A 20959-nucleotide genomic window follows, 5' to 3' on the forward strand; every position below is an offset into this window, starting at 1 on the left:
CCATTTTCTTCTGTGTGCCTCCATTTTTATGTGGACTCATAAGGACATTTTTTTTTTTTATTACAGGTAACCTGTCACCCCCAAAATCGAAGGTGAGCTAAGCCCACCAGCATCAGGGGCTTATCTACAGCATTCTGTAATGCTGTAGATAAGCCCCCGATGTATCCTAAAAGATGAGAAAAAGAGGTTTGATTATACTCACCCAGGGGCGGTCTGATCCGATGGGCGTAGGGGTCCGGTTCGGGGCCTCCCATCTTTATAGGATGACGTCCTCTTCTTGTCTTCACGCTGCGGCTCCGGCGCAGGCATACTTTGTCTGCCCTATTGAGGGCAGAGCAAAATACTGCAGTGCGCAGGCACCGGGCCTCTCTGACCTTTCCTGGCGCCTGCGCACTGCAGTACTTTGCTCTGCCCTCAACAGGGCAGATAAAGTACGCCGGAGCCGCAGCGTGAATACAAGAAGAGGACATCATCGTAAGAAGATGGGAGGCTCCGGACCGCGATGCCCATCCGACAGGACCGCAGCTGGAACGCCCCTGGGTGAGTATAATCTAACCTCTTTTTCTCATCTTTCAGGATACATTGGGGGCTTATCTACAGCATTACAGAAAAAACACCTTTGCGCATTACACAAGGTTCCCATTGCGCCCTGGACAAAGCATTTCCTGCGAAACGCGCTTCTGTTATTAAAGAGTTATTATCGACAGTAAAATGTATCACCTGCTCAGTCCAGTGAACGGCAGCTATAAAATGCTCTGTCCATTACGGAAATAGCCAAGAACAGCACTCGGCTTATCCTGGCAGTCACACTAACAATGGATGATGTGGTGGCTAGAGATGGGCGACCCTGAACATTAAAGTTCGGCGTCCGTACTGAACACCTACTGTTCGGGCACAGACACCGAGCACGGACTTCACCAGAAAGTCCTTGTTACAGTTTGGGTTCGCAGCTCTCTGACCGACGGGGATGATTTCACCACCAATCAGAAGCAGTGTTTGCCGCGTTGTCATTCACATGACAGCATGGCAAACACTGGATGTTCGGGCACCCCATTCAAGTGAATAGGGTCCAGGTTCGGGGACTGTTCTGGTACCCGAACCAGAACTTTTTGTAACTGTTCGGCCGAACCTACCGGACCCGAACATCCAGGTGTCCGCCCATCTCTAGTGGTGGCGCTCCAAGTCGGGACATGGCTCTATTTCGATGGGGCATTTCAAAGCCCATTCACCCTTGCCAATCACAAAGTTAGTACCTACCCTGCGGATAGTTCATGGAATGAAAACCATACAACTTTTAGAGAAGGCATTGTACACTACCTGAGTGGGTGTAGGAACTTGCAGCATTTACAGGGAATAAGACCTCAGAGTTGTCATCTAAGACTTGTAAAGGTGTCCAGCAGCAAATTTGGGGATTTTCTGAACTTCCTACAGGTGTCCTGAAATAAAGAGAAACCGCAATTCACATGTCATACCAAACAATCCAATCGCCAGTCATATGAAACAAAAGCTTCTGTACATTGTGCAAGATGACGTACTACAACTCACAGAAGGAAGCCACACACTAATCATTATGTCATCTTGTGAGGACATCCTTTAGAGGGGTTTCCTCATCAACATAAATCACTAAAGTTGCAAAGAGATTGTAAAAACAAGAAACCTGGCCATTTACCCGATATTTAAAATCCTCTCCATTCTCAAGAACAGGAGGATTTGTAGTTTAAGGTCATCGTTTACTGCTCACTGCCTGGGTTACTGGCTGGTCTGCGATCTATGGCCAATTTCATAGGCAAGGAGCGCTTACAAGCTCTTTCCTATGCAGCTTGAATGCGCTGCTCAAAGTGGCAGGATTTCTGCGTGCATCCCATGCTACAAAGGCAAGGCTGTTGATCAGAACTGTCATTCTCTCTGGAGTCCACACTTCCCCCCTCCACCAAACAGGAAACAGGAAGGCTGGGGAGCGGTGTGCTCCTGCTGTAAAGCGGCGTGCTCCTGCTGTAAAGCGGCGTGCTCCTGCTGTAAATCATACTTTAGAAAAACCCTTTAAATATCATCTACAAACATGTTAAACAGATTGTCTAAGGTTTTTCTTTGGGGGGGGGGGTAGAATAATAGCAACGTTCCCTGCAGCTGAGACCATTCATAGATGTGATGGTGGGTGGACACCATGTGATGAACAGCATGGACCTGAAGACTCATCTCTTCCGACAAGCCTACAGCCTGCAGTGATCCTCAACCTACTGAACAGCCGTACAGCCAGCTCTTCCCTCTCCTAGTGTATCCTCACCCACCCCCTGCAGACTGTGAGCCCTCGCGGGCAGGGTCCTCCCTCCTTATGTACTCGTGTGCCTTGTTATCTGCTCATGTTTAATGTATTTGTCTATATTTGCCCCGTATTCACATGTAAAGCGCCATGGAATAAATGGCGCTATAAAAATGTATAATAATAATAATAATGGACCACTACAGCGTTAGTGCTGAAATGGTAGGTACCAGAATACCTATGTAAGGTTTATTTTTTTTTTTATTTTAAAGCCTATCCCAAAAAATATTTCCTATTCAAGACAACTCTTCTAGAGTTTCTATTTCACGGTACAATCTGCACACATTACTAAACAGAACTCTTAGACCTGATGAGGCCAGTGTATCTATTTGTACACCTAAGCCAAAACATTATTTTTTTACCTTTACTGTCCAATATCAAGATGAACATTTTCATATCAGACATTAAAGCTTTCAAAAAAAAGATTCTACAGCAGATTCTGACATGAATTTTTAAAATAAGTACACCTATATCATCAGGTCTAAGAGCTCTATTAACTATTGTATGCAGTTTGAATCGAGAAATCTGGAGACGAGTCCACAGGAATCTATAGATAAACCTCAGTTTTAGCGCTCATGGAAAGCATTTACAGACAGAAAATTAAAAAGTTAGAGCCTAGTGTTCTATTCACTTCCATCCAAAATAAAACGGATATTTACTTGGTCATTAACTTACCTTGTGTGCACTAAAAACCTCATGCAGAGACTACTGCTGATTGGATGATGTGAGTATCCCGGTACCTGCTATCGTGCAGATGCTTTATTGAGTGTATAATTGAAAGTTGGCTCAGAATTGGGTTATTTTACCGCATACATTCAGAATATATGGAGATCACGCTATGCACCGAGCACCATAACTGCGTATACCAACCTGGGGGCTGATTACATCAAACTGTGCTCATTACATTACTACATTTCTTGCACCACTTAGGAAATGCAGAAAAAAATACCGTACATTTATATGGACGCGCTTTATTTTAAGTGTTGACATTATATTTGTTTTTTTTTATTTTACGTTTCACTCTTGCCCATTTAAAGTTATCCTACCTTCTGAAATTGGATCCTTTGGTTCATGGCCCTACTAGGGGTCCCCCAGATCCGAGCACAACTTTACAATTTTAACAAGTCTGATTGATGGGTTCTAATCTGACAAGTGTGTTTGTTCTTCAGGAGTGCGATGTTCTCCTTCTTTCCAACTTCCATCTTGCTGGTGACCAGTGTACTCCTGAAGACTGACAGTTCGGGCTGGCGAGATGGTTGAGCAGATGGCCCGAACTATGTCCTCTCCACTGAACCTAGCCAGTGGCATAAGTTGAAGCTCATGGGCCTCCAATTATTGCAAGTATTTAATAGAATTGGTCTTTTTATATTGGCTAAAGGAACTTTTTTGGCCCCTTAGGCTCCAGGGCCTGGGTGGAATTGCAACCCCTGCATCTACTGTTATTTTTCCCCCGCTGGTAGTGGACGCAGGTTCGAGATGTGAAGGGCATCTGAAGCTTGCCAGAGCTACCCTCGCCAACTGTGCAGCAAGAGCATCTTGCCTAAGAAACCATCCACTGCAAACAATGAGCTGTGAACTAAAAACTAAAAAAATCCTCAGTAGAACAAAAAGGACTTTAATAAAAAGTAAATTACAAAGTTGCTTGATTTTACCAGTATATTCCAACTTTAAACAATTACGATTATGAGACAACCCCTTTTAATGAGAATAGATCCTTAATGGTGAGCATTCATACAAAAAAAGAGACTGTATAGTGGGGACAGTCCACTCTGCCCTGATACATTAGATTACTCAAGATGGCTTAGTTATGTAGTGTAACACACCTAGGCCGTCCTAAGCTGCATAACTTCAAGCCCTGTGTTTGTGTCAATGTTTGCTTCCTTTTCAAGTGTGCTACACAGGACTTTCTGGTCTGGTAAGAGTCTTAAAAGGGGTATTCTCATGTTTTAAAATTGCTTTAGAAAGTTAGAACAGCATGAAAGTAAGAAAGTTTACAATTGATTTGTTTTCTTTCTATCAGGTATTATTCTTCTGCTGTGAGAGCTTTTGTCTTACATAGTGTCCAGCTTGTTTAAAAGAAGATGGGCACCAGAGCCTGACCAAATGTGTGCAGCTCCTAATAGGGCTCTTATCAGTCCTGCATAATCACAATCCCTGTCATCCAGCTCCAGCAGGTTACCGAATAGGTCTCCTAATCACAGCTCTCACTGTCCTGTGCCCTGTGAGTTTTCAATGCCCCTTTATAGCTATATGGAAATATAGTGATAACAGTGTAGACTCAGAACAAACACTAATAGACTGTTAACGTGTTCCATCCAGACAAAGTGCCCAATCAGAACGGTCACTGAAGGAGCAAAGCAGCAAACAGGAAGAAAGGAGACTGCAGACCTATGAGCTGCTCAAGAGACAACTTGAGAATACCTCTTTTAAGGCCGTAAGCATTTTACATATATTAATTGTTCTGCCACCCACGATAAATAAAATAAGAACTAAATTAATTTTGAAAGGTCAGCACTAAACTAAATTCATGCATTTTGTTTGGGAACCTGACACGCCATCGATTAAAAGTTTTTTCATTTTAAGGGGGGGGCAAACATTGGGCATGAGAAGGGGATGTCCTAGTAGTGACTAACCCCTTTAAAGAATTAGACAGATTTTAAAAATTTAGAGAGAAACAAAGGTCAAATCTTCAATTGTGGGAAATACATCAGACTGCACTAAAAAAATGTAATTACTACTAAACTAAAGAGAAAAAAAAATGGAAAAAAAAAGTTGGCAAAACTGGCACAAAACGTAACTTTTTTTTCTTATATAAAGTGCTTGATTTCTCCCCATAAAAATCCAAAATGGATTCCCATAGAAGTTGGGAAATAATTTGGGCTGCTTTTGTTACAAATAGTGTCCTCAATGGCAGATTCTCATTCTTGCGACAGCATACGGTGCGAGAAACAGTAGACAAAAAAGTCTCGCTGTCACGGCTTCTGTATCATGTTCCTGTGACGGATCAGAAGTATTTTGTCGGATTTTTCAGTAGAGGCACGTCACTGTTAAAGGGACGTGATTTACCATAAAGCAAACCACTACGGGCATTATACAAAAAAGCATCGTACGAAACGACAGAGCTACAGAGAGATCGTATCTAGAAAAACACTTACAAAGCGGCACTGTGATTGGGAGGAACTTACTGTGAGGCAGAAACGCTCTCCGTTCTTACGTCGGACTTTCTGACAGCTTGTGCTTCATATGTGTCGTAGTCATCCAAGCCTTCATCATCTATGCTCTTCACGTCCAGTTTTCTATAACCGAAATCCCCATTAACACACGGAGACTGGTTTCTCCAGGAGCCGTCTGCATTTTCTTTGTCATTCAAGTTCATTTCAAACTGCGTTTCAAAGTTGGACATGGCGGCGGAGGACCTGTCAGAGTGCTCCTCTGAACTCTCCATGCCACTCACTGCCGCCTTTGAAGCCACCGCCAGATGAGAGTTCTCCGTATCCCCGTCATCATCAAACGAGATGATAGTCGTCACTTTCTTCTTCTTTTTTCGATCCTTTTTAACTTTAACATCTACAGAAAACAAAAACACAGATTTTTTTTTTTCTTCCCCTCTCCTGCCATATTTTAAAGGGAATATGTCACCTAATTTTGGCCCTAAAAGCTGCGGCCCTGCGGTACTTTATCTGCCCTGCTGAGGGCAGAGCAAAGTATTGTAGTGCGCAGGCGCCGAGAAAGGTCAGAGAGGCCCGGCGCCTGCGCACTGCAGTACTTTGCTCTGCCCTCAACAGGGAAGATAAAGTACGCCTGCGCAGGAGCCGCGACAGGAAGCAAGGAAGAGGGAGAGCGTCATCACATGAAGATGGGAGGTGCTGGACCCGGACCGCGATGCCCATCGGACCGGACCGCCCCTGGGTGAGTATAATCTGACTTGCTTTTCTTATCTTTCAGGTTACATCGGGGGCTTATCTACAGCATTACAGCTGGTGGCCGCAGCTTATAGGGCCAAAATTAGGTGACAGATTCCCTTTAAGAAAGTGCTACTAACAAGGAAGAGAAGGTTCATTCAAGGGAATTTCTACAAAATGAAGACTTCTACTGTGCAATCTAACACATCGGTCTAATTTCATATTCAAGTCACTCTAAAAAAAAAAAACCAACAACTCTTTAACCCCTTCCCGACCTTTGACGCCACGTAGGCGTCATGAAAGTCGGTGCCATTCCGACCCATGACGCCTATGCGGCGTCATGGAAAGATCGCGTCCCTGCAGATCGGGTGAAAGGGTTAACTCCCATTTCACCCGATCTGCAGGGACAGGGGGAGTGGTAGTTTAGCCCAGGGGGGGTGGCTTCACCCCCTCGTGGCTACGATCGCTCTGATTGGCTGTTGAAAGTGAAACTGCCAATCAGAGCGATTTGTAATATTTCACCCATTATAACGGGTGAAATATTACAATCCAGCCATGGCCGATGCTGAAATATCATCGGCCATGGCTGGAAATACTAGTGTGCCCCCACCCCACCCCTCCGATCGCCCCCCCACCCCCCCGATCTGGCCGGTACACTGCTCCGGCTCCCCTCCGTCCAGTGCTCCGCTCCCCCCCGTGCTCGTGTCCGCTCCCCCCGTGCTCCAATCACCCCCCCGTGCTCCAATCACCCCCCCTGCACTCCGATCCACCCCCCCCCCGTGCTCCGTTCCACCCCCCCGTGCTCCGTTCCAGCCCCCCCGTGCTCCGTTCCACGCCCCCCGCGCTCCGTTCCACCCCTCCCGCGCTCCGATTCCCCCCCCCGTGCTCCGATCCCCCCCCCCCCGTGGTCCCCCCCCACCCTATCATACTTACCGATCCAGCCGTGGTCCCGTCCGTCTTCTCCCGGGCGCCGCCATCTTCCAAAATGGCGGGCGCATGCGCAGTGCGCCCGCCGAATCTGCCGGCCGGCAGATTCGTTCCAAAGTGCATTTTGATCACTGAGATAGATTATATCTCAGTGATCAAAATAAAAAAAATAATAAATGACCCCCCCCCCCCTTTGTCACCCCCATAGGTAGGGACAATAAAAAAATAAAGAATTTTTTTTTTTCCACTAATGTTAGAATAGGGTTAGGGTTAGGGGTAGGGTTAGGGGTAGGGTTAGAGTTAGGGGTAGGGTTAGGGTTAGGGTTAGGGTTAGGGTTAGGGGTAGGGTTAGGGGTAGGGTTAGGGGTAGGGTTAGGGTTAGGGGTAGGGTTAGGGGTAGGGTTAGGGGTAGGGTTAGGGGTAGGGTTAGGGTTAGGGCTAGGGTTAGGGTCAGGAATGTGCACACGTATTCTGGTCCTCTGCGGATTTTTCCGCTGCGGATTTGATAAATCCGCAGTGCTAAACCGCTGCGGATTTATGGCGGATTAACCGCGTTTTTTTCTGCGCATTTCACTGCGGTTTTACAATTGCGATTTTCTATTGGAGCAGTTGTAAAACCGCTGCGGAATCCGCACAAAGAAGTGACATGCTGCGGAATGTAAACCGCTGCATTTCCGTGCAGTTTTTCCGCAGCATGTGTACAGCGATTTTTGTTTCCCATAGGTTTACATTGAACTGTACACTCATGGGAAACTGCTGCGGATCCGCAGCGTGTGCACATACCTTTAGAATTAGGCTATGTGCACACGGTGCGGATTTGGCTGCGGATTCGCAGCAGTGTTCCATCAGGTTTACAGTACCATGTAAACATATGGAAACCAAATCCGCTGTGCCCATGGTGCGGAAAATACCGCGCGGGAACGCTGCGTTGTATTTTCCGCAGCATGTCAATTCTTTGTGCGGATTCCGCAGCGTTTTACACCTGTTCCTCAATAGGAATCCGCAGGTGAAATCCGCACAAAAAACACTGGAAATCCGCGGAAAATCCGCAGGTAAAACGCAGTGCCTTTTACCCGCGGATTTTTCAAAAATGGTGCGAAAATATCTCACACGAATCCGCAACGTGGGCACATAGTCTTAGGGTTAGGGTTGGAATTAGGGTTGTGGTTATGGTTAGGGGTGTGTTGGGGTTAGGGTTGTGGTTAGGGGTGTGTTGGGGTTAGGGTTGTGATTAGGGTTATGGCTACAGTTGGGATTAGGGTTAGGGGTGTGTTGGGGTTAGTGTTGGAGGTAGAATTGAGGGGTTACCACTGTTTAGGCACATCAGGGGTCTCCAAACGCAACATGGCGCCACCATTGATTCCAGCCAATCTCGTATTCAAAAAGTCAAATGGTGCTCCCTCACTTCCGAGCCCTGACGTGTGCCCAAACAGTGGTTTACCCCCACATATGGGGTACCAGCATACTCAGGACAAACTGCGCAACAATTACTGGGGTCCAATTTCTCCTGTTACCCTTGTGAATCTAAAAAAATGCTTGCTAAAACATAATTTTTGAGGAAAGAAAAATGATTTTTTATTTTCACGGCTCTGCATTGTAAACGTCTGTGAAGCACTTAGGGGTTCAAAGTGCTCACCACATATCTAGATAAGTTCCTTGGGGGGTCTAGTTTCTAAAATGGGGTCACTTGTGGGGGGTCTCTACTGTTTAGGCACACCAGGGGCTCTGCAAACGCAACGTGACACCCGCAGACCATTCCATCAAAGTCTGCATTTCAAAAGTCACTACTTCCCTTCTGAGCCCCGACGTGTGCCCAAACAGTGGTTTACCCCCACATATGGGGTATCAGCGTACTCAGGAGAAACTGGACAACAACTTTTGGGGTCCAATTTCTCCTGTAACCCTTGGGAAAATAAAAAATTCTGGGCTAAATAATTATTTTTGAGGAAAGAAAACGTATTTATTATTTTCACGGCTCTGCATTATAAACTTCTATGAAGCACTTGGGGGTTCAAAGTGCTCACCACACATCTAGATAAGTTCCTTTCAGGGTCTAGTTTCCAAAATGGGGTCACTTGTGGGGGGTTTCTACTGTTTAGGCACATCAGGGGCTCTGCAAACGCAACGTGACGCCCGCAGAGCATTCCATCAAAGTCTGCATTTCAAAACGTCACTACTTCAATTCCAAGCCCCGGCATGTGCCCAAACAGTAGTATACCCCCACATATGGGGTATCACCGTACTCAGGAGAAACTGGACAACAACTTTTGGGGTCAAATTTCTCCTGTTACCCTTGGGAAAATTAAAAAATTCTGGGCTAAATAATTATTTTTGAGGAAAGAAAACGTATTTATTATTTTCACGGCTCTGCATTATAAACTTCTATGAAGCACTTGGGGGTTCAAAGTGCTCACCACACATCTAGATAAGTTCCTTTGGGGGTCTAGTTTCCAAAATGGGGTCACTTGTGGGGGGTTTCTACTGTTAAGCCACATCAGGGGCTCTGCAAACGCAACGTGACGCCCACAGAGCATTCCATCAAAGTCTGCATTTCAAAACGTCACTACTTCACTTCCGAGCCCCGGCATGTGCCCAAACAGTGATTTACCCCCACATATGGGGTATCAGCGTACTCAGGAGAAACTGGACAACAACTTTTGGGGTCAAATTTCTCCTATTACCCTTGGGAAAATAAAAAATTGCAGGCTAAAAGATCATTTTTGAGAAAATAATTTTTTTTTTTATTTTCATGGCTCTGCGTTATAAACTTCTGTGAAGCACTTGGGGGTTCAAAGTCCTCACCACACATCTAGATTAGTTCCTTTGGGGGTCTAGTTTCCAAAATGGTGTCATTTCTGGGGAATCTCCAATGTTTAAGCACACAGGGGCTCTCCAAACGTGACATGGTGTCCGCTAATGATTGGAGCTAATTTTCCATTTAAAAAGCCAAATGGCGTGCCATCCCTTCCGAGCCCTGCCGTGCGCCCAAACAGTGGTTTACCCCCACATATGGGGTATCAGCGTACTCAGGACAAACTGGACAACAATATTTGGGGTCCAATTTCTCCCATTATCCTTGGCAAAATAGGAAATTCCAGGCTAAAAAATCATTTTTGAGGAAAGAAAAATTATTTTTTATTTTCATGGCTCTGCGTTATAAACTTCTGTGAAGCACCTGGGGGTTTAAAGTGCTCAATATGCATCTAGATAAGTTCCTTGGGGGGTCTAGTTTCCAAAATGGGGTCACTTGTGGGGGAGCTCCAATGTTTAGGCACACAGGGGGCTCTCCAAACGCGACATGGTGTCCGCTAACAATTGGAGCTAATTTTCCATTCAAAAAGTCAAATGGCGCGCCTTCCCTTCCGAGCCCTGCCGTGTGCCCAAACAGTGGTTTACCCCCACATATGAGGTATCGGCGTACTCGGGAGAAATTGCCCAACAAATTTTATGATCCATTTTATCCTACTGCCCATGTGAAAATGAAAAAATTGAGGCGAAAATAATTTTTTTGTGAAAAAAAAGTACTTTTTCATTTTTACAGATCAATTTGTGAAGCACCTGAGGGTTTAAAGTGCTCACTAGGCATCTAAATAAGTTCCTTGGGGGGTCTAGTTTCCAAAATGGGGTCACTTGTGGGGGAGCGCCAATGTTTAGGCACACAGGAGCTATCCAAACGCGACATGGTGTCCGCTAACGATGGAAATAATTTTTCATTCAAAAAGTCAAATGGCGCTCCTTCCCTTCCGAGCCTTACCATGTGCCCAAACAGTGGTTTACCCCCACATGTGAGGTATTGGTGTACTCAGGAGAAATTGCCCAACACATTTTAGGATCCATTTTATCCTGTTGCCCATGTGAAAATGAAAAAATTGAGGCTAAAAGAATTTTTTTGTGAAAAAAAAGTACTTTTTCATTTTTACGGATCAATTTGTGAAGCACCTGGGGGTTCAAAGTGCTCACTATGCATCTAGATAAGTTCCTTGGGGCGTCTAGTTTCCAAAATGGGGTCACTTGTGGGGGAGCTCCAATTTTTAGGCACACGGGGGCTCTCCAAACGTGACATGGTGTCCGCTAAAGAGTGGAGCCAATTTTTGATTCAAAAAGTCAAATGGCGCTCCTTCCCTTCCAAGCCCTGCCGTGCGCCCAAACAGTGGTTTACCCCCACATATGAGGTATCAGCGTACTCAGGACAAATTGGACAACAACTTTCGTGGTTCAGTTTCTCCTTTTACCATTGGGAAAATAAAAAAATTGTTGCTAAAAGATAATTTTTGTGACTAAAAAGTTAAATGTTCATTTTTTCCTTCCATGTTGCTTCTGCTGCTGTGAAGCACCTGAAGGGTTAATAAACTTCTTGAATGTGGTTTTGAGTACCTTGAGGGGTGCAGTTTTTAGAATGGTGTCACTTTTGGGTATTTTCAGCCATATAGACCCCTCAAACTGACTTCAAATGTGAGGTGGTCCCTAAAAAAAATGGTTTTGTAAATTTCGTTGTAAAAATGACAAATCGCTGGTCAAATTTTAACCCTTATAACTTCCTAACAAAAAAAAATTTTGTTTCCAAAATTGTGCTGATGTAAAGTAAACATGTGGGAAATGTTATTTATTAACTATTTTGTGTCACATATCTCTCTGGTTTAACAGAATAAAAATTCAAAATGTGAAAATTGCGAAATTTTCAAAATTTTCGCCAAATTTCCGTGTTTATCACAAATAAATGCAGAATTTATTGACCTAAATTTACCACTAACATGAAGCCCAATATGTCACGAAAAAACAATCTCAGAACCGCTAGGATCCGTTGAAGCGTTCCTGAGTTATTACCTCATAAAGGGACACTGGTCAGAATTGCAAAAAACGGCAAGGTCTTTAAGGTCAAAATAGGCTGGGTCTTGAAGGGGTTAAAAAGAGCAGAAAATATATAACACCATGTAACACAATTTTTGTTCCTTGCTTCCAAGTGTAATATTTCAACTGCTTATGTTTAACCCCTTTACCCCCAAGGGTGGTTTGCACGTCAATGACCAGGCCAATTCTGACCACTGTCCCTTTATGAGGTTATAACTCCGAAACGCTTCAACGGATCCCAGTGATTCTGACATTGTTTTCTCGTGACATATTGTACTTCATGATAGTGGTAAAATTTCTTTGATAGTACCTGCGTTTATTTGTGAAAAAAACGGAAATTTGGCGAAAATTTTGAAAATTTCTCAATTTTCAAACTTTGAATTTTTATGCAATTAAATCACAGAGATATGTCACACAAAATACTTAATAAGTAACATTTCCCACATGTCTCCTTTACATCAGCATAATTTTGGAACCAATTTTTTTTTTTGTTAGGGAGTTATAAGGGTTAAAAGTTGACCAGCAATTTCTCATTTTTACAACACCATTTTTTTTTAGGGACCACGTCTCATTTGAAGTCATTTTGAGGGGTCTATATGATAGAAAATGCCCAAGTGTGACACCATTCTAAAAACTGCACCCCTCAAGGTGCTCAAAACCACATTCAAGAAGTTTATTAACCCTTCAGGTTTTTAATAGGAATTTTTGGAATGTTTAAATAAAAATGAACATTTAACTTTTTTACACAAAAAATTTACTTCAGCTCCAATTTGTTTTATTTTACCAAGGGTAACAGGAGAAAATGGACCCCAAAAGTTGTTGTCCAATTTGTCCTGAGTACGCTGATACCCCATATGTGGCAGTAAACCACTGTTTGGGCGTATGGGAGACCTCGGAAGGGAAGGAGCGCCGTTTGACTTTTCAATGCAAAATTGACAGAAATTGAGATGGGACGCCATGTTGCGTTTGGAGAGCCACTGATGTGCCTAAACATTGAAACCCCCCACAAGTGACACCATTTTGGAAAGTAGACCCCCTAAGGAACTTATCTAGAGGTGTGGTGAGCACTTTGACCCACCAAGTGCTTCACAGAAGTTTATACTGCAGAACCGTAAAAATAAAAAATCATATTTTTTCACAAAAATTATATTTTTGCCCCCAATTTTTTATTTTTCCAAGGGTAAGAGAAGAAATTGGACCTCAAAAGTTGTTGTCCAATTTGTCCTGAGTACGCTGATACCCCATATGTGGCAGTAAACCACTGTTTGGGCGCATGGGAGAGCTCGGAAGGGAAGGAGCGCCGTTTGACTTTTCAATGCAAAATTGACAGGAATTGAGATGGGACGCCATGTTGCGTTTGGAGAGCCACTGATGTGCCTAAACATTGAAACCCCCCACAAGTGACACCATTTTGGAAAGTAGACCCCCTAAGGCACTTATCTGGATGTGTGGTGAGCACTTTGACCCACCAAGGGCTTCACAGAAGTTTATAATGCAGAGCCATAAAAATAAAACAAAATTTTTTTCCCACAAAAATTATTTTTTAGCCCCCAGTTTTGTATTTTCCCTAGGGTAACAGGAGAAATTGGACCCCAAAAGTTGTTGTCCAATTTGTCCTGAGTACGCTGATACCCCATATGTGGGGGGGAACCACCGTTTGGGCGCATGGGAGGGCTCGGAAGGGAAGGAGCATCATTTGGAATGCAGACTTAGATGGATTGGTCTGCAGGCGTCACATTGCGTTTGCAGAGCCCCTAATGTACCTAAACAGTAGAAACCCCCCACAAGTGACCCCATATTGGAAACTAGACCCCTCAATGAACTTATCTAGATGTGTTGTGAGAACTTTGAACCCCCAAGTGTTTCACTACAGTTTATAACGCAGAGCCGTGAAAATAAAAAATCTTTTTGTTTTCCCACAAAAATTATTTTTTAGCCCCCAGTTTTGTATTTTCCCAAGGGTAACAGGAGAAATTGGTCCACAAAAGTTGTTGTCCAATTTGTCCTGAGTACGCTGATACCCCATATGTGAGGGTAAACCCCTGTTTGGGCACACAGGAGAGCTCGGAAGGGAAGGAGCACTGTTTTACTTTTTCAACGCAGAATTGGCTGGAATTGAGATCGGACGCCATGTCATGTTTGGAGAGCCCCTGATGTGCCGAAACAGTGGAAACCCCCCAATTATAACTGAAACCCTAATCTAAACACACCCCTAACCTTAATTCCAACGGTAACCCTAACCACACCTCTAACCCTGACACACCCCTAACCCTAATCCCAACCCTATTCCCAACTGTAAATGTAATCTAAACCCTAACCCTAACTTTAGCCCCAACCCTAACTGTAGCCCCAACCCTAACCCCAACCCTAGCCCTAACCCTAGACCTAGCCCTAACCCTAGCCCTAACCCTAACCCTAACCCTAGCCCTAACCCTGACCCTAGCCCTAACCCTAGCCCTAGCCCTAACCCTAGCCCTAACCCTAGCCCTAGCCCTAACCCTAGCCCTAACCCTAGCCCTAACCCTAGCCCTAACCCTAACCCTAGCCCTAACCCTAGCCCTAACCCTAGCCCTAACCCTAGCCCTAATGGGAAAATGGAAATAAATACATTTTTTTTTATTTTTCCCTAACTAAGGGGGTGATGAAGGGGGGTTTGATTTACTTTTATAGCGAGTTTTTTTAGCGGATTTTTATGATTGGCAGCCGTCACACACTGAAAGACCCTTTTTATTGCAAAAAATATTTTTTGCAATACCACATTTTGAGAGCTATAATTTTTCCATATTTTGGTCCACAGAGTCATGTGAGGTCTTGTTTTTTGCGGGACGAGTTGACGTTTTTATTGAAAACATTTTTGGGCACGTGACATTTTTTGATCGCTTTTTATTCCGATTTTTGTGAGGAAGAATGACCAAAAGCCAGCTATTCATGAATTTCTATTGGGGGAGGCGTTTATACCGTTCCGCGTTTGGTAAAATTGATAAATCAGTTTTATTCTTCGGGTCAGTACAATTACAGCGATACCTCATTTATATCATTCTTTTATGGTTTGGCGCTTTTATACGATAAAAACTATTTTACAGAAAAAATAATTATTTTGGCATCGCTTTATTCTCAGGACTATAACTTTTTTATTTTTTTGCTGATGATGCTGTATGGCGGCTCGTTTTTTGCGGGACAATATGACGCTTTCAGTGGTACCATGGTTATTTATATCTGTCCTTTTGATCGCGTGTTATTCCACTTTTTGTTCGGCGGTATGATAATAAAGCGTTGTTTTTTGCCTCTTTTTTTTTTTTTTTTTCCTTACGGTGTTTACTGAAGGGGTTAACTAGTGGGACAGTTTTATAGGTCGGGTCGTTACGGACGCGGCGATACTAAATATGTGTACTTTTATTGGTTTTTTTTTTTATTTAGATGAAGAAATGTATTTATGGAAATAATATTTTTTTTTTTTTTTCATTATTTTGGAATATTTTTTTTATTTTTTTTTACACATTTGGAAAATTTTTTTTTTACTTTTTTACTTTGTCCCAGGGGGGGACATCACAGATCAGTGATCTGACAGTGTGCACAGCACTCTGTCAGATCACTGATCTGACTTGCAGCACTGCAGGCTTCACAGTGCCTGCTCTGAGCAGGCTCTGTGAAGCCACCTCCCTCCCTGCAGGACCCGGATCCGCGGCCATCTTGGATCCGGGGCTCGAGCAGGGAGGGAGGTGAGGAGACCCTCGCAGCAACGCGATCACATCGCGTTGCTGCGGGGGGCTCAGGGAAGCACGCAGGGAGCCCCCTCCCTGCGCGATGCTTCCCTGCACCGCCGGCACATCGCGATCATGTTTGATCGCGGTGTGCCAGGGGTTAATGTGCCGGGGGCGGTCCGTGACCGCTCCTGGCACATAGTGCCGGATGTCAGCTGCGATAAGCAGCTGACACCCGGCCGCGATCGGCCGCGCTCCCCCCGTGAGCGCGGCCGATCGGCTATGACGTACTATCCCGTCCAGGGTCAGATAAGCCCAGGGCACCTCGACGGGATAGTACGTCTAAGGTCACAGAGGGGTTAAAGACTATGGAAAAACGACTTCATTCAGCACAAACTTTGATTTTATGACCACAGGCAAAGAAAAATTTCAAATATATATTGTGTCAAAAAAAAGGAAATTACGGTACACTATAACAAATTTTTATTTTTTTTTGTTCCTGGGTCCAAAGTGTGTTTTCCTAACCCGTTATGCCTAAAAAAAATAGAAAATAGTTGTTGTTCCACAAAAAATTTGCTTCTGTGATCAGGACAATGACATTTTGAAATTTGTCTGTTTTCAGGAAAATTCTCCATTCGTATTCAATACTGAGTAGTCTTCATTGTCCTGATCACAGAAGGAAAGTATTTGTGGAACAACAACTATTTTCTATTTGTTTTAGGCATAACGGGTTAGGAAAACACACTTTGGACCCAGGAACAAAAAATAAATAATAATTTGTTTCATAGTGTAATCTACCAGACCAAACTTGCTTCAATAAAATAAAAATGTAGAGGGGTTATCTCAATGCCAGAAGTAGTTGCATTTGCAAAGTGCTTGGAAAAACAAATAATCATACCGTAATTTGATTCTTATCAAAAATCATCTCTGTTCTCAAAAACAGAAGAATTTTTAATTCCACCGTTGACTGCTCGATGCCTGGGTTACCGGCGACCTCTGCAGTCTATCAGCGCTGGATGATCTATTCTGAAAGAAGCGCAGCGCTTACAAGCTTTTTACAAACAAGCTTGTAAGCTCTGCTCCGAAGCTGGCAGGATTATTAGAACGGGCCATCCTCAGTGCCCCTGCGTTCCTTTTATACTGCAGAGACATGCCGCTGCGGGGCCTCGAACATATTATTCGAGCACGCCGCAGACACTCGGTTAGCACCCGAGCATGCTCAGAAAACACCTTATCCGAGAACGTTCGCTCATCACTAGCAGTAACCAATCACAGTTTACCAACTGCTTCATATGTTATATATTAGGATCTGTACACATAAGTAACAGTTCTACATTATTTTGTTCTGCTGGGTTTTTTTTGCAAAAACTGTAGAGAAGCATCAATGGGGTAGTCCAGGCTTCTGATACTGATGACCTATCCTTTAGTGATTGATGGCTATGTCTGTTTGTACTTTCATAAGGGTAACGCTGCTGTCAATCAATGAGTCACTCCACCCACGGGACTCCGAAGCCCACAGTGAGCAGAGATTTCATTCATTCAATAAACTAAAAGTTATAGAGACTCTTTTCCAGATCCAACATTTATCATCCACACCGATAAGCGGATTATTAGTTCTCGCAGCAGCTGGATGTGAACGGTGAATGACGCTGAACAGAACGGCCTTGTACATGGTATAGCGCACGGACTCTGGTACTGCAGCTCAGCTCCTACTAAAGTGAATAGGAGTTAAGTGGCACTTTTTGGCAGCGATCACTGTATAGCGTAGAGTGCTGTTTGTTCCAGGTCTGCTCAATGTTTAAAATCGGTCATTACTGAAAGCAGCTGATCGGTGAAGGTGCCTGGTGTTGGACCCCAGGTGATCGGGTATTGATGACCTTTCGCCTGGACAGATCATCAATATCAGACAACCAAACAACCCCTTTAACTTTTAGGAGTTTGCTAGTGACCAGAAGAAAGTGATAATGATACAACTTCAAGCCTCTGGTAGTCCAGTGCTACCACCCAAGTGGTCTCTACACCGGGACCAGAAGGGATGACATCCTGTTCACAAATCTCCCAACCACTAAGGCCACTGAATGGAGGACCAAGAGACCGAAAGACCACTGGAAGTGATGAAATGGTTCAGGGGTCTTACCAAATTCTGCATCAGACACTTCTGTTCTACATGTAGTGATAAAGGCACAGAAATCAATCTTACCATCTTGCTGGATGTGTGTGATACAGAAGTATGCATCATGCCTTTTAATACATGTTTAGGAGATGCCCTCATAAATTTCAAGAAAGTCTGTTCTTCTTAGAGACAGAAATTCAAAATCGTCCCCAGGACGAAGCTTTCAATAAAGAAACGCACGTCGGGTCTGGTGGATCCCTGGCTTGCTGCTTCTATCAGGTAAACACTATTTATGCATATTGTTTGTGGGCTTTGTTCATATCACTTTCTGTTTATTCATCTTCACTAGCCATGGTTTTTTCTGAAATCATAATACTGTAAACTCACTATGTCTACATGAATTATTTACTGTATGTGTATTATACTCTGTATATTTGTGTGTTCTGGTTATTCTCATGGACTAAGCAGATTTATGGTACTTTGGTAGCATTTGTATGCACAGTTATTTTAATTGTATGTATTGATATGGGCATTTTATAATATTTATATTGTACCCCTCTTTATTAGGCATTATATATGATACCGTATTTAGCCCATACCCACCATTTTTCCTGTACTGTGTTACTCCCCATTGGTCTTTTATTCCTTTATAAACCTTTGTACGTTTTTTTATTTATTGTTAATAATAAACATTATTTGTTTAATGATCACTTTTGTAAAGCATTATTTTTGGTGTTGCTTGTGCTCCTACAATGCCGCTGCATTCCTTCAATGCAGCTGCGCCCCTACAATGCGGCTGCCGCTCCTACAATGCAGCCGCGCTCCTACAATACCGCTGCGCTCCTACAATGCAGCTGTCGATCCTGCAATGCAGCCGCCGCTCCTACAACACCGCTGCCGCTCCTACAATGCAGCTGCCACTCCTACAATGCAGCTGCGCCCCTACAATGCGGCTGCCGCTCCTACAATGCAGCCGTGCTCCTACAATACCGCTGCGCTCCTACAATGCAGCTGTCGATCCTGCAATGCAGCCGCCGCTCCTACAACACCGCTGCCGCTCCTACAATGCAGCTGCCGCTCCTACAATGCAGCTGCGCCCCTACAATGCGGCTGCCGCTCCTACAATGCAGCCGCGCTCCTACAATACCGCTGCGCTCCTACAATGCAGCTGTCGATCCTGCAATGCAGCCGCCGCTCCTACAACACCGCTGCCGCTCCTACAATGCAGCCGCCGCTCCTACAATGCAGCTGCCGCTCCTACAATGCAGCTGCCGCTCCTACAATGCAGCCGCCGCTCCTACAATGCAGCTGCCGCTCCTACAATGCAGCTGCCGCTCCTACAATGCAGCCGCCGCTCCTACAATGCAGCCGCGCTCCTACAATGCAGCCGCCGCTCCTACAACCCCGCTGCCGCTCCTACAATGCAGCCGCCGCTCCTACAATGCAGCCGCCGCTCCTACAATGCAGCCGCCGCTCCTACAATGCAGCTGCCGCTCCTACAATGCAGCCGCGCTCCTATAATGCTGCAGCAGTAAATGTGACTCTGACTGCAGCATCAGATAGCGCATGGCTCAAGCAAGTGGAGCTAGTCATAGCTGTCAATCAGGCGCTCCACCCTCCTGCAAGCAAGAAGCTGAGAGAGGCAGGGGAGGGGTGCGATCCTGAAGACAAGTTGAGAAAACTGCTTAAGATCTTCTTTTATTATCATAAAACTCACCTGATGTCAGACTTCGGGAAAGTACAGGCAGAGGGTCCGAGTCCTGCTCTGGTTTGATTAAAATAGAAACAGCAGAAGATGATGTGATCTCTCGTAGGAGAGTGCTGACGCCTTGTGTGGATTCCTTGAGTTTAGAGGTGACATTTTGAGTGGACTCCTTCAGAAGGTGAGAAACTGTGGGAGCTGTTTTTGCTTGTCCATTAAGATCCTTGTTATCGATGTTGATTGCAAACAGGATTGAGTTCAAACCTTAAAATATGAGATACGAGAAATCAACTCTCTCTAGAAGTCAGCCATAAGTTGGCCATTACATGACAGTTATCATGGTGGATCAGATTGATTTTTGGTGGCGTTAGCCGATGGTGACCTTGGGTCTATGGGACATCCCAATACCTCCTGTGGCTAATGTTAGAGGAAATCAAAATTTCACAGGTTTGTTTTTTCCCCTGTCCATTTAGATAAGAGACATAAGAGAACGCTGGCAGCCACTTCTCATCCTGCATCCATGGGAGGGAAGGAGTCGGGGAAGAAGGATGGGAACCAACAATTGGTTGTCCGTATTTTAAAGGAGTTTCCTGGGATCACCATACTGATGGCCTCTCCTTAAGCCCCCCATACACATTAGATGTGTATCAATGGGTTCAGCTGACCGTCTAATGCATATGGAGACTACGAACAGATGATTATGGGTCTGGCATGTCTGAATTCAGAAAACCAAGACTTTTGTTCTCCCAGAGATAAGCTGCTGATGTGCTTCTCTCATAGAGAACACAGGAGTGCTTGGCTGAGCGGGCACTCGGCTGAGCGGGCACTCGGCTGAGCGGGCACTCGGCTGAGCGTGTGCTCTTGGGTATCAGGGAGTCAGGAGACATAGTGGCCAACAGAACTATTAACCAAATCATTTTTCGGCTGACAGCCATCTAAGGTGTATTGGGGGTCTTTAAGGATCAAATATCACATCAGTAGGGGTCTGACTTTTGATATTCTCGCCAATCAGCATATTTAAAGAGGCTGTGGCACTTGTGCAATGCATACATTTCTCTGTCCGCCATCTAGTTGGCAATGACTGTGCTGGATATTGCACTATGGAAATGAACGGAACGACACATAAGTAGAAGGAGCAGGTACGCTAAGCGGTGTAGACACGCAGCGCTAGAACAAGTGTCGCAGCCTCTTCCTAACAGCTTATTGAGGGTGTCAAGAGTCGGACCCCCACCAACCTTATATTGATGGCCTGTCCTGAGGCTAACCCATCCATAGTGTTATCCTGGAGCCCAAGACGTGTGGCAATCTAAACCCAGCAATAAACACATAGGCAAAAAATTCTAAAAACTGTCCGTTTTCCCAAACAAATGAAGTTGGTCACAGCTGTTGTGTCATGTCCTACAAGAAAACATCTTCACTTTCCACTGTACATGTATAGTAAAGGGG

The 20959-nt window shown here is 44.5% G+C and overlaps 1 protein-coding gene across 3 annotated transcripts in view; it reads right to left on the reverse strand.

The window, feature by feature from the left end:
• The window catches only part of SNX29 (sorting nexin 29), a 597835-nt gene that overhangs the window by 531744 nt on the left and 45132 nt on the right, over window positions 1-20959 (reverse strand). For all 3 annotated transcript variants that reach the window (XM_069734084.1, XM_069734083.1, XM_069734082.1), the window contains 3 exons: window positions 19529-19777; window positions 5506-5887; window positions 1318-1436 (listed from right to left, as the gene is read on the reverse strand). In XM_069734084.1, the coding sequence (XP_069590185.1) occupies window positions 1318-1436; window positions 5506-5887; window positions 19529-19777 (750 nt within the window). The remainder of the gene's footprint in view (window positions 1-1317; window positions 1437-5505; window positions 5888-19528; window positions 19778-20959) is intronic.

The sequence above is a fragment of the Ranitomeya imitator genome, chromosome 7 (assembly GCF_032444005.1).
Source record: "Ranitomeya imitator isolate aRanImi1 chromosome 7, aRanImi1.pri, whole genome shotgun sequence".
In the NCBI taxonomy this organism is placed as follows: domain Eukaryota; kingdom Metazoa; phylum Chordata; class Amphibia; order Anura; family Dendrobatidae; genus Ranitomeya; species Ranitomeya imitator.